Source organism: Vanderwaltozyma polyspora, genomic scaffold (assembly GCF_000150035.1).
Source record: "Vanderwaltozyma polyspora DSM 70294 KpolScaffold1058 genomic scaffold, whole genome shotgun sequence".
NCBI classification, from domain to species: Eukaryota; Fungi; Ascomycota; class Saccharomycetes; order Saccharomycetales; family Saccharomycetaceae; genus Vanderwaltozyma; species Vanderwaltozyma polyspora.
Window position 1 is genome coordinate 98,276 of NW_001834669.1, and position 12,566 is coordinate 110,841.

General features: G+C 31.9%; 5 protein-coding genes and 1 non-coding gene across 6 annotated transcripts; 3 read left to right on the top strand and 3 right to left on the bottom strand.

The window, feature by feature from the left end:
- Nucleotides 1–34: 34 nt before the first annotated feature.
- On the top strand, nt 35–1,681 carry ULP1 (SUMO protease ULP1; the record flags this gene model as incomplete). Its single annotated transcript, XM_001645305.1, has 1 exon — nt 35–1,681. The coding sequence occupies one exon, from the start codon at nt 35–37 to the stop codon at nt 1,679–1,681; it is 1,647 nt and encodes a 548-aa protein (XP_001645355.1).
- A 94-nt stretch (nt 1,682–1,775) lies between these two features.
- On the bottom strand, nt 1,776–4,379 carry MSH4 (MutS family protein MSH4; the record flags this gene model as incomplete). Its single annotated transcript, XM_001645306.1, has 1 exon — nt 1,776–4,379. The coding sequence occupies one exon, from the start codon at nt 4,377–4,379 to the stop codon at nt 1,776–1,778; it is 2,604 nt and encodes an 867-aa protein (XP_001645356.1).
- Nucleotides 4,380–4,701: 322 nt separating this feature from the next.
- Nucleotides 4,702–4,775, bottom strand: Kpol_1058trna1. The gene has a single exon. It is a non-coding gene; the product is annotated as a tRNA-Asn (tRNA).
- Nucleotides 4,776–5,862: 1,087 nt separating this feature from the next.
- Nucleotides 5,863–8,922, top strand: RQC2 (Rqc2p; the record flags this gene model as incomplete). Its single annotated transcript, XM_001645307.1, has 1 exon — nt 5,863–8,922. The coding sequence occupies one exon, from the start codon at nt 5,863–5,865 to the stop codon at nt 8,920–8,922; it is 3,060 nt and encodes a 1,019-aa protein (XP_001645357.1).
- Nucleotides 8,923–9,076: 154 nt separating this feature from the next.
- RET3 (coatomer subunit zeta) lies at nt 9,077–9,649 on the bottom strand (the record flags this gene model as incomplete). The annotated part of the gene is made up of 1 exon (XM_001645308.1): nt 9,077–9,649. The coding sequence occupies one exon, from the start codon at nt 9,647–9,649 to the stop codon at nt 9,077–9,079; it is 573 nt and encodes a 190-aa protein (XP_001645358.1).
- A 1,766-nt stretch (nt 9,650–11,415) lies between these two features.
- On the top strand, nt 11,416–12,501 carry TAF3 (Taf3p; the record flags this gene model as incomplete). Its single annotated transcript, XM_001645309.1, has 1 exon — nt 11,416–12,501. The coding sequence occupies one exon, from the start codon at nt 11,416–11,418 to the stop codon at nt 12,499–12,501; it is 1,086 nt and encodes a 361-aa protein (XP_001645359.1).
- Nucleotides 12,502–12,566: the final 65 nt, after the last annotated feature.

A 12,566-nucleotide genomic window follows, 5' to 3' on the forward strand; every position in this document is an offset into this window, starting at 1 on the left:
GAGGTGCTTTCTATTGAGTTATTATGGGCTGTTTATGATGTCTTCCAATGTGTATAAGAGATTTAAGTCTTCTGAAGTTGGTTCAGATATTACGGTTGTATCGAGCAGAGATGAGGTAAAACTGAAAGGCATTAAAATAAGTAATGAAGGCTACAAAAGGTCGATAAGCTTAGGGTATGAGCCTGTTGGATTAGAATCAAGATATTCTAGTAGACGTATTCACTCTACGGGCACTTATACTGATAGGAGAACTATGAATGAGATTAAATCTGATGAGAATGATTTTAAGGGGATTATTGAAGGAATTAAAATGATGTTAATCTCTACAAGGAGAGCCATTTGGGATACTATCGGTATGAATGGTGATGCATATACTGAGAATTTAAATGATGTTGATGTTGAAAGTTGGAATACAACAAGAAATTTAACTTCTTCGTCAGCGATGGATATGAATGAAAATACAGACTTAAGAAATATTAAGAATGTAATTGATGATGGACCTGTGGTACCATACGGTAGTTCTTTTATTCGAAGAAATAAACGTTATCGAAGATCTAGGCAAAGTAGTTTGGTTCGTTCTATACTTCAGAGCCAGTATAATGAAACCATTTCTATTGGGAATACATCTCAAGATGAGTATGAAATACCACCAGTACTAATTGAAGAAAGAAAAAAACAATTGGAACTACTAGACAATGATAATTTGAAAGATGAAGGTCTTAGAAATGCCATTTGGGAATTAACAGAAAAAATCAAGAATTTTTGGTCAAATGACAATTCTATTACTGAAACATCTACTATAGAAGAAACTAAGAATAATATCGATGATGATCAAGATGTTGTAATTCTAGGAGAACGCAAGTGTGATGTTACTAGAAGAGAAAATATTCCTCCCTTTGAAGATTTAAAGTTCAAGAGATATATAGCTAACGCGGATAATAATCCTGCATTGATAGATCGCTATGAAGGCTACAAGGACAATAATCATGATTTAAGAAGGAAGCTAAAAGCAATTAGTGAAATAACATTAGTTCCAGAGCTATCAAAACTAGAACTGAAAAAAGTTTTAGAAGTTTTCAGACAAGTGGAGAATCGTATCCTGGCAAAAACTAAGAATATTGAAATTACATTAAGAGACTTTAAAACTCTAGATCAAGGTCGATGGCTTAACGATACTATAATCGAATTTTTTATGAAATTTGTTGAGCAAAACACACCAGGTTCCATTGCATATAATTCATTCTTTTACAGTAATCTCTCTAGAAGAGGTTACGATGGGGTTAGGCGTTGGATGAAGAAAAAGAAGGTCAATATTCTTGATTTGAATAAGGTATTTGTCCCTATTAATCTCAACCAATCTCATTGGGTCCTCTGTATCATCGATATCCCACAAAAATCGATATTGTTTGCTGATTCACTTTCAGTGGGCCCCAGTTCTACCAGCTTCCATGTCATGGAAAACTTGCAAGATTATATTATAAAGGAGAGTAATGGTAAGATAGGATCAAATTTTAAGCTTGTATATTTAACCACACCTCAACAAGATAATGGATTTGATTGTGGGATATATTTGTGTTTAAATGCATTATACTCAAGCAAGAATAAACCTTTAATCTTTTCAAAGAATGAAGCAATGAATTTGAGGCTATATATTGGTCATTTAATATTATCATCATCATGAAAGCATATATTAAATTTTTAGAGTGAGTTATACAATATTGATCTGGCTCTGTATTCCTTTATTCTGCTAGTGCTTAATAGTGCTCTACATTTATTCAGAAACTATTAATGAATTTGGTTTGTAATTGCCGTAAAGTTTCCAGATTGATAGGTTCAGGGGAATTTATAATCTCTTCAAGTAGTCCGACCAAATTATTAATTCTCTTCATTTGATTGAGAGTTTTTTCATTAATAAGCCTTTCTTCTTCTGTTAATGATTTTTTAACAGAATTTAGTCTGTCAGTATTTAAAGAGTTGCTTATCAAAAATGCACTTTTAATAATTTCTGGATTGAAAAATTTTTGGACTGCCTTCAGTCCACTATTTTTAATTATTGAATGGTTAGACGATGCTTTGAAAAGCATCTTAAGGGTATTATTTTCTAATGATTGGGTCCCCATTGTTATGTGGGAAACGCTTGGTTTATTTTGAAATATGTTCACAATATCATGAAAATGTGTGGATATGAAGATATTTGCTGGTGATTGTAGGAGATATTCAGTTATTGCAAGTGAAATAGCTAGGCCGTCACCTATGCTTGAACCTCTTCCTAGTTCATCAATTATCAATAGGGTTGATGGTGTGAGATCCTGTAGAAATTGTGATATTTCTTTCATCTCAAAAGTGAAAGTAGATGACGTCAATTCATCAGTATCGTTATTTATTCGTGCATGAATTTTGGTGTATATGGGGAAATAGGCAGATTCTGCTGGTACTGGGCATCCAATTTGTGCCATTATGCAGAGCAAGACAACTTGTCTTAGATAAACCGACTTTCCGCTCATATTACAACCTGTTACTATTTGAAGATGAGACGAAGGTGATGATGAGATGTCATTTCTAACAAAGTTTTTCACAGTTATATCTAAAATAGGATGTCGAGAATTAGTGACAAAAAGCTTGTTTGAAAATTTTGGGATGCAATAACTGAATTTATGAGATTTATTGGCAAAACAACATAACAGATCCAATATTGAAATTGCTTCTGAAATCATGAACAATATACAGATATTCTTCATGATTTTTGAAAATAATCCTTGGACAACTTGTTCGCTGATTATTAATATCTCTGACATCATTTCCTTCAGTCTTAAGTTTAATTTGATGAGATTTGAAGTCGTGCATTCATAATATTTATTTTTTAAAGTTACATTTGTGAGAATTTTAGGTAAATTATTCATATCACCTAATGTATTTTTTTTCAACTTTATGTAGAAACCCTTATTTGAATCATAACTTTGAATTACATCTAAATCATATTCAATTCCTATATCTTCAATCACAGTAACTATTTCGTTTGTTAAGTTCTTGTACATCTTTCTTGAAAGATCTAATAACCCATTGGCTCCACTTTTCACCGCATAAGATCTTTGGTTCTGTAACTCTAAATTTGAACTAGCCCAACTGCAGTCTTCGTTTATATATTTATTTATATCATTTTTGATCTGGTCTAGCATGTTATTGTTTAATATTTCTTTTATTTCAATTAGTAATCTACTTTCAAATTTTTGTCTGTTTAATATCTTTTGGATTTTTTGACTAGTTGCTATTGAATCTTTTAGTGATATTACGTAGTTGATTTTTTGTTCTGGTTTTATAGCAATTTGATTTATTGATAATAGTTTAGAGAACAACTTGTCTAGATCTTGAAATGATTTCATTTCTTTTCTTATCTCATCAACAGCCCCATCTTCCAAGGAAAGCAGTTCTGTTATTGATTTTAATCTTAGTTCGATATTCTCTCTATCTGTCAAAGGTTGTAAAATGTTATTTCGAAGAGATCTAGATCCCATTTTGGTGGAAGTTGAATCTAAATATTTCAATAAACTCAATCCATTAGGATCGAACTTGTTACTAATTAATTCTAAACTGGAGATAGATTTAGAATCGATGACCATTGTGTTTTCAGAATTTTCATATTTAATCCTAAATTTATGGAATTTATTGCAAATATCATTTGAATCAAGTAAGCTGACTTTTTTTATTGCAGCAGATATAGCCATCAAAGCAAATTTTTTTTCTAAATATTCTTCTTTTACGTCAGTTTCTATAATTGAATATTTGTTTAGAATCAAAATTCCTTCTTTAAGATTGAATAAGTTTATAGGAACCTCATGAACTTTAACACTATCGGATATATTAAACTTTATAATAGTTGCTAACTTTGAAACAACTGGGTTCAGGGAGCTATTTGGAAGAAAGATATCAGTAGGTTGATAAATTTGTAACTTATGAATTGTTCTGATAAAAATTTGGGAATCGAGATACTCTGACATTATTAATTCCCCAGTATTATAATTTATAATACATATTCCAATTCTAGTAGTCATATTCTTACTTGATTCAAATACAGTAAAAATAATCTTTTCAGTTGAATAATATGAGCTGACTTGATTCGTTGTAGGGCAACATTTCGACCTAGCATTACTTCTTCGAGAAGTCGTGACACGCCTAGTAGAAACCTTGCCGTCCTTTCTTGAGCTTGCTACAGTACATCTAGGCTTAGATTTAGGTTTAGATTTCAGGATCCTTCTAGATATTGAGTTAGTTCTGCTTGTTCCTGTTGATGGTGAAGTTGTAGCCGCTGAATTGGATTCCTCAAACAGACGTGCATTTATGAAACTTGATAAATTAGAATCTGAATTGTTACCGGAGTTCATTATTCCAAAACCAAATATTATATCCTTTTTATCTAAGAATTGTTTTCTTTTTTAATGAGCAACTGACACTTGTTAAATATAAATATTTGTTTGTTTCAATGCTATCTATTCAAGAAATTAGTAGTCTTGATAATTTCAAATAAATCTAAATAAATAAGATGGAAAATGTTATGAGTGTTTAACAATTGAAAATTGTGATTTAAATTGATACTTTCTTTCATGAATAAGATTGTATTAATGGTGAATATTCAAAGTGTCACTTTGCAAAAGTTCATTAATCGGTGGAATGAAAAAGGGAAAAAAATATTCCCAAAAAAGTAAACGACCCCGGAGAGGATTGAACTCTCGATCTTGCGATTAACAGTCGCACGCCTTAACCAGCTTGGCCACGGAGTCCTATAACTTGTTGAATTGGAATTTTTGGAATCGGTAGGGGTGTTGGTACGTATATGATGATGTTTTTGTGATCATTTCAACATGTATAAGTAAAACTAGGTAGAAACACCATTCAAGTACTCTCTCCTGAAGAATAAATCTGTTTAAAACTGTCTTTTGGAGGCAAAAATTGTACTTAAGAATCACTCAACTGCAAATTGATACATTTAGTCTTTAAACTGCTATGTGTCATATTCAGTTTTAGTGATGTTGGTGGATGGTCGAATATTAATGTTACACATACGACAGTCTGTCACCTTTTATTACAATCCTTACCAAATTTGGGTTACTATCAATGCTCTTAGGTTACCGAATATCTTTTTTTTGGAGTAGTTGCTATATCGATATGAACTGAACTAAATTTTTTAAATGTAAGGTTCAGATCCATTTTGTCTACGAAATACAATGGTGATTTCCAATCAGTGATGTTAACAAATTGTTTATATTTTATTTATCTATCACTTTATCCGCATATTCGATCTAATTATCTTTTGATGGCCCTACGATTTTGGTTTGTAACAGTTTTGCCATTTAGTAAAATGAATTCTAATATGGGAATATTACAGGATGTTCCCGATTTGTACGTGTGCTGTTGTTTATTCAAAAAACCATAAAGTAGTGGAAGATTTGAATTCATATTTCAACTATTCTAATTGCTCTTATATCGGTTCTTCATTTTCTTTAAATATGTTAAAGCACACTGATTGTCGCTGCTTCCTTCTGGCATTCCCCAGTTCGACGCATAAATCCCAAATTCGAGTGAGAAAAAACCTATATTGTCACTGGAATTGCAGTTTTAGTTTAAATTCTGAGATTTCCGAATGATTTGAGATGTATGAGGGACAAACTGAGGGATTTATATCACACTGACACCTATTTGCTGACCTTCTAATGGCATTTTCGTATATGATTACCCTCTTTCACACTATAATTTTTCAATATATAGATAAAAAACGATGGCCAATATTCTTCTTAAAGTTTCACTAGTTTATAAATCAGATGAACACCAGTTTGAATTCAGCTAACCCCCTAAGGAGATCATACCACAATGAAGCAGAGGGTGAGTGCTTTGGATATTTTGTTACTTGGTAATGAATTGCGCCAGGAAGTCGAAGGCTACAGGTTAACAAATGTTTATAATATTGCAGAATCAAGCAGACAATTTTTATTAAAATTTAATAAAAGTGATTCTAAAATTAATGTTGTGGTAGATTGTGGTTTAAGAATCCATAAGACTGACTTTACAAGACCTATCCCACCGGCTCCATCGGGGTTTGTGGTGAAATTGAGGAAGCATCTTAAGGCAAAAAGGTTGACCGGGTTTAGACAGGTCAAAAATGACAGAATCTTGGTTTTACAGTTTGCTGATGGGTTATACTATTTGGTATTGGAATTCTTTAGTGCAGGTAATGTTATTTTGCTAGATGAAAATAGAAAGATCTTATCTTTGCAGAGAATAGTTCAAGAGTATGGTAATAAAGTTGGCGAAGCTTATGAAATGTTTGATGAATCTTTATTTGCAGAAATTGGAAATACTACTGAAAAGGAATTAGACTATTTGAAAGAATATAACAATGAGATGGTAAGAGAATGGATTGATGAAGCTCTAGCAAAATTCAAATTGGAATCTTCCCATTTATTGCAAGAAGAAAACAAGGGCCAACATAAGAAAGTGAAGGTTATGTCAATTGCGAAATTATTATTGAACAAAGAACCACACTTATCTTCGGATCTAATCTCAAAAAATTTGAAGAAAAATGGAATTAATCCTTCTAGTTCTAGTCTCGAATATTCAGATAAAATCGATGATCTTGTCAATATATTAAACGCAACAACATCTGAATTTAAAGAGTTACTAAATAATGACGAAAAATGTGGTTATATTTTGGCGAAGAAAAATGAGAATTATAATCCTGAAAAGCATTCACCGGATACGGAATTCATATACGAAACGTTCCATCCTTTTGAGCCATTTGTTGAATCAAAGGATTTAGAGAAGACAAAAATAATAGAAATTCCTGGGGATTATAACAAAACCTTAGATCAATTTTTTTCAACTATTGAGTCCTCCAAATATTCCTTGAGAATTCAAAACCAAGAACTTCAAGCAAAAAAGAAATTAGATGATGCAAAACTAGAGAATGAAAGAAGGATCCAAGCATTGGTTGATGTCCAAACATCCAATGAGCAGAAAGGTCATTTGATCATCGCACATTCAAACTTAATTGAAGAAGTCAAGTTTGCTGTGCAGGGTTTGATTGATCAACAGATGGATTGGAATACGATCGAAAATCTGATAGGGAGTGAACAAAAAAAGGGAAATAAGATCGCTCAAAAGGTCAAACTTCCTTTAAAATTAAAAAATAATAAAATAGATGTAATTTTACCTTTGGAAGGTACGGAATCTGAAGAAGAAGAAGAAGATTCGTCGGATTCTGAAGATATCTCAGATTCGAGCGATGAATCTGAAAGTGATCAAACGGATAGTGATTCTGATAGTGATTCTGATAGTGACTCTGATATATCAATCGATGAACATAAACAAAAAAAGGTGAGAAAGCCAATTAAAGAAAGAAAAATTGATCTATCTAAATATGTTGTTGTCACAATTGATCTTGGATTATCCGCATATGCAAATGCATCTCAATATTTTTCTATCAAGAAAACTAGTGTTGAAAAACAAAAGAAAGTTGAAAAGAATGCTGAAAAGGCGATGAAGAACATTGAAGAAAGAGTCAGTCAACAGCTAAAAAAGAAGCTAAAAGAATCTCATGAAGTATTAAAGAAGATTAGAAAACCTTATTTCTTTGAAAAATATTTTTGGTTTATTTCCAGTGAAGGATTTTTGGTTATGATGGGTAAGAGTGAATTGGAGACAGATCAAATATATAGTAAATATATTGAAAATGATGATGTCTTTATGCAGAATGCATTTGGAACTCAAGTTTGGATCAAAAATCCGGACATGACTGAAATTCCTCCAAACACATTAATGCAAGCAGGAATCTTTTGTATGTCAGCGAGTGAGGCATGGTCCAAAAAAATAGCTGCCTCGCCAAGATGGTGTTATGCTAGAAATATCAGCAAATTTGATTCAACAACAAATACATTATTACCAAGAGGTAGATTTGCATTGAAAGATGAAAAGTCTATGATTCATCTTCCTCCAGCTCAGTTAGTAATGGGTTTTGGATTTGCATGGAAAGTTAAAACAGAAAGTACTGAAGATGAGGAAGGAGAACAGGAAGAAGAAGTCGAAATGGAAGAAAATGATGATGAAAACACTCCTAAACCAGCTCTACAAGACAATGGTGTAGAGAAAGTTGCAGACCCTGAGGATAGTCACGTAGAAGAAGAAACTTCAAGGATTATGGAAGAAGCTACCATTGAAATAAACAACTTTAAGTTGGAAGAATTGGAAGAAAGTCCGAAGCCTGAAGATACTATGTCAACTATGTCAGTTCTAGATAATATTAACAGGAAAGTTCGTGGTAAGAAGGGTAAGCTCAAGAAAATTCAGAAAAAATATGCTGATCAAGATGAGACAGAAAGAATGTTGAGATTAGAAGTACTTGGTACATTAAAGGGTATTGAAAAGGAACAACAGAAGAAGCAAGAAGAATTGATAAGAAAGGAACAAAGGGATAATAAGAAGGCACGTCAAGAAAGACAAAAACAATTGGATATAATTAATTTCACCAAAAATGAAAAGGTAAAGGTCAATTATAATAAAATCTTCAGTGAATTAAAATATTCGATAACAGAAGATGATGAAGTAATTGATATTATACCTGTGTTTGCTCCATGGCCTTCTTTGTTGAAGTATAAATACAAGGTAAAAATCCAACCAGGTTCAGGGAAGAAAACCAAAACCATCAATGAGATATTACATCATTTTATGAGTAGAAATGTCGACTCCACATGCCAAGATAAAGAAAAAGATTGGCCACAAGAGCATGAAATAATTAAAACATTGAAGGCACAAGACTTAGTTTTATCAATATCTGCAGACAAATTAAAGATCACACTCCCTGGTCAAAACAGTAACAATGGTAATGACAAGGGTAAAGCTAAGGGGAAGAGCAAAGGTGGTAAAAAGAAGAAATGATAATATACAACAACTGTAACTTCGAAGAATTAAATTTATTTATTTTTTTCATTTAAAAATATCTATATTATATATAAGAGATACTATAATATTTAACAATTATAAAATAATAATAATAGTAGTAGTAGTAATAATGATTACAGTAACATCAGATTTATAAACCTTGTTGCAATCTTTCTTGTAATTTGCTTTTTGCGAAACCCCAAGCACCCATCAAACCCTTGTCTAGATCTAGATGCAATTGTGGTTCATTAGTTGGAGGCTTAGTGACTCTTGAAGCTATAGTTGCAGGGTCGGTCTCCAAAATTATACCATTGTCGATAGTTTCATCTATCGCAAGTAAGACCATATCGAAGTGGTCTTGGATGTTTTTTTTATCAATGCCTGAGTCTAAGATTAAATCTAATGAATCACGGAAAGCTGTGAAACCTTGTTGTAGGATTACTTCATTTTCATCAATTGAACCTACTAAACATAATATGATATCCATGTACTCCTTATATAAGACAATATGATCTTCAAAGATCAAAATTTCTGTATCATGTTTATGAATCTTACCAAACAGACGTTTTTCAAATTCCTTTTGTTTTTTAACATTTTTAATTAATGAAGCATTTTGCACATAAGAATTGGAGTGAGGTGGTTGATAGTATTTAGCATAAACTCTATCACCGGTACCATCGAGTATTAGAAGAGCCTCTACACAATATAGGGACAAGCTTGACATTATTTATTTTTGGTAATATTTTTCTTTTGCTTCTATATCAAAAATCAATGAGATACAATACAGAGACAATAACAGTAGTAGGAAATCCCAGGGATAGTACTTTTTAAAAGAATTGAATAGATCAATAAAATTATAAAAAGATAAAACTTAAAATCAACGATAAATTCGTAAAATCAATTTTAGGATAGAATAACCTGAATTAAATTAATCAATAAGGAATTGTCGACCAGCGTGCCTCCTGCTAATTCAAACCTGTCAATTAGCACTTGCGTCTGCGATAAAGTGGTACACAATAAGAACCTTTTTCACTATTAATTTCAATGATCTTTGCGATTCCCAATTGTTTAAAATTAAAACGTATGTTATACTTTTTAATACAGCTAATTTCTAAATTTTTCAACCAAAATTAACCTTTGAAAAACTAGTCTGTGAGTTGTGTGGATTTAAAGCTAACTGAACACATTACTGGGAACTCTCTTGGTGAACAGAAGCTAAGAGAAAGAGAGAGAGGGAAACCAGACAACAAGGAAAAAAACAGTGCCGTACTTGACGATATTCCAATTTGTCTTTTCTTTTCAAAATAATTTCCTCTTTCGTCAATCAATGTGTATATCACGTGATTGAATAGATTGTATCACATGACTTCCCACAATTACCCGCATTTACACTGTTTTGCTTTAACTTCGTTTAGTACAAAGTGATATCCAGGACCATAGCCGCTCAATTGGAGACAGACAATCATTATAACAGTAACAGCAACAACAATAATACCAATAAGAGATGTACTTGTAATAGAAAACACACATACATACACACATGGATTAGATTTATGAGAATGATATATTAGGTCTCACATTTGGTACCTTTGGGGGAATACATAATTGTCAATGCCAATTTTGCTGTCCAGGTTAAGAGAATAAACGAAACATATCCAAAATAAACAGGGATCTTTCAATACTTCATATGGGATGATATTACTGTTGGTATTTCATTTTAACGTGAAATCAAACCCGTTGCATCTATGCTGTTGTTCAAACCTCAGGTAATAAGTTTGATATTGTTTGTGTTTGTCCCATTCATTTTACTTTAGAAATGCTTTCAAAAAAAACTATTACTATTGTCAAGAAGTAGACTAATTCTGAAGTCTATTTATATATGTTTTAAAAAATTAATGGCGGCTAAAGAAGAGAATCAGATCGGCGCCTATTTTTCCCGTCCAAAGATTAAAACAAAAAGAAAAAAAGAAAAAGGGGAGGGTTTTCAAGGTTGTGTTTTTGTGTAAATGGCCTATAATTTCCTTACTGGGTAATACACAAAGGTATGTTTCCTTATTTGGTAAATTCATATACATGTTTCCTAATTTGGATTATATGGGGAGGGTAACAGATAGGCAATTCTCGTTTTGGACGGAAAATTCGATGTTGCCGGGTAATTACGCTTACTGTAATTTTTCCATTATGGCCTTTTGATTAAAGTTTCATTATCAAATTCCCATCTCAAGCAATAAGCAATGATATTAACAGATGAATAGATGACTTTTTACCTTTATCATCTATATTAATTAAGAATTTTAGAAAATGATTGGTAACGGGGAATATTCTCAGGATAGAATCGAAAAGAATTCATTTAAAAGAGATAAGTGTATCTGTCCATAGTCCTAGTTTGTTTGTTTTTGGTTCAAACAAACCTGTGAAACTTTAATAAGAACTATACTATTTTCTACAAAGTATACTATTATTATCAATTTTGATCTGAATTAGAAAAAGATGACTTCGAATGCAGAATTCTTCTTTGGCTTAGTCCGGATATCAATGCTACAACTATTGAAGGCACACGGGTTCGATAAATGTAAACCAAGTACTGTCAATACTGTCACAGATCTATATATTCGGTTTCTAGAACTTTTTATGAATGAAATTACGAAAATGGCCGATTCAAGACAAGATGAAGACGATACAGTGGCATTGCAGGATATTACATTAGCAATGCAAAATTTAGGTATAATTAAACCAGTAGATATGCTGGATGTGTATGATGAAAACCCAGAATTGCCAAGCGATTTAGGCTTACAAAAATTTAAAGAATGGTGTCTATACAACTTTCATAGAAAAGACGAAGTGCAAGTTTCATTACCAACTACAGACCTATTGTATACAGAAAATAAATCTACGAAACCATTGTCATTAATACCTGAATATATTAATCAAATACAAAATAAAAACGGAGAAGGGAAATCTAATGAAGAAGACCAATTACTAGAAGAACTAGTCAATAATGGTGATTTCGACAATTGGATAAAATTTGTGGCTATAAAACAAAGAGTCAATATGTATAAAAAAAATTCAAAAAATTTACCACAATCTTTGGAATCTCTGCCGCATATTCCCGGTCTAAAATATACATTTCTAGAGAGAAATAATGCATCTTTAAATTTCCCAAATAACGATCTAATACCGAGTGTCCCCTTGGATGAAGAAAGCATGGAAAACGACGATAATACTCCTGAGTATATTAAAAAAGGCTCAAAATTGTTAAATAAACTACCCATTATGATGCACGAAACAAGACTAGATAATATAGTGCTGTCTTTTGAAAATGAAATATATGATGATGAAAATATAGAACCTCAAAATGATGATAATGAAATTAAACCAATGGACATCAGTAATGAAGACGCAATTGAAGACGACATTGAAGATAATAGAATAAATTTCATGGAAGTTCCTGAAAGTACAGTTGGTAGTTTCTCATTGGACGCTAATATGAATACTCAATTTGCAGAAATGGAAGATATGGATAATACTTTCCAAAGGAGAGATTCATTGGATTTCCATGATCGTCCCCATTTCTAAGGTGTTTATATTCTAAAAATAATGTTATATTATACAGGGTTTTATAATTCATATATAAGCATATA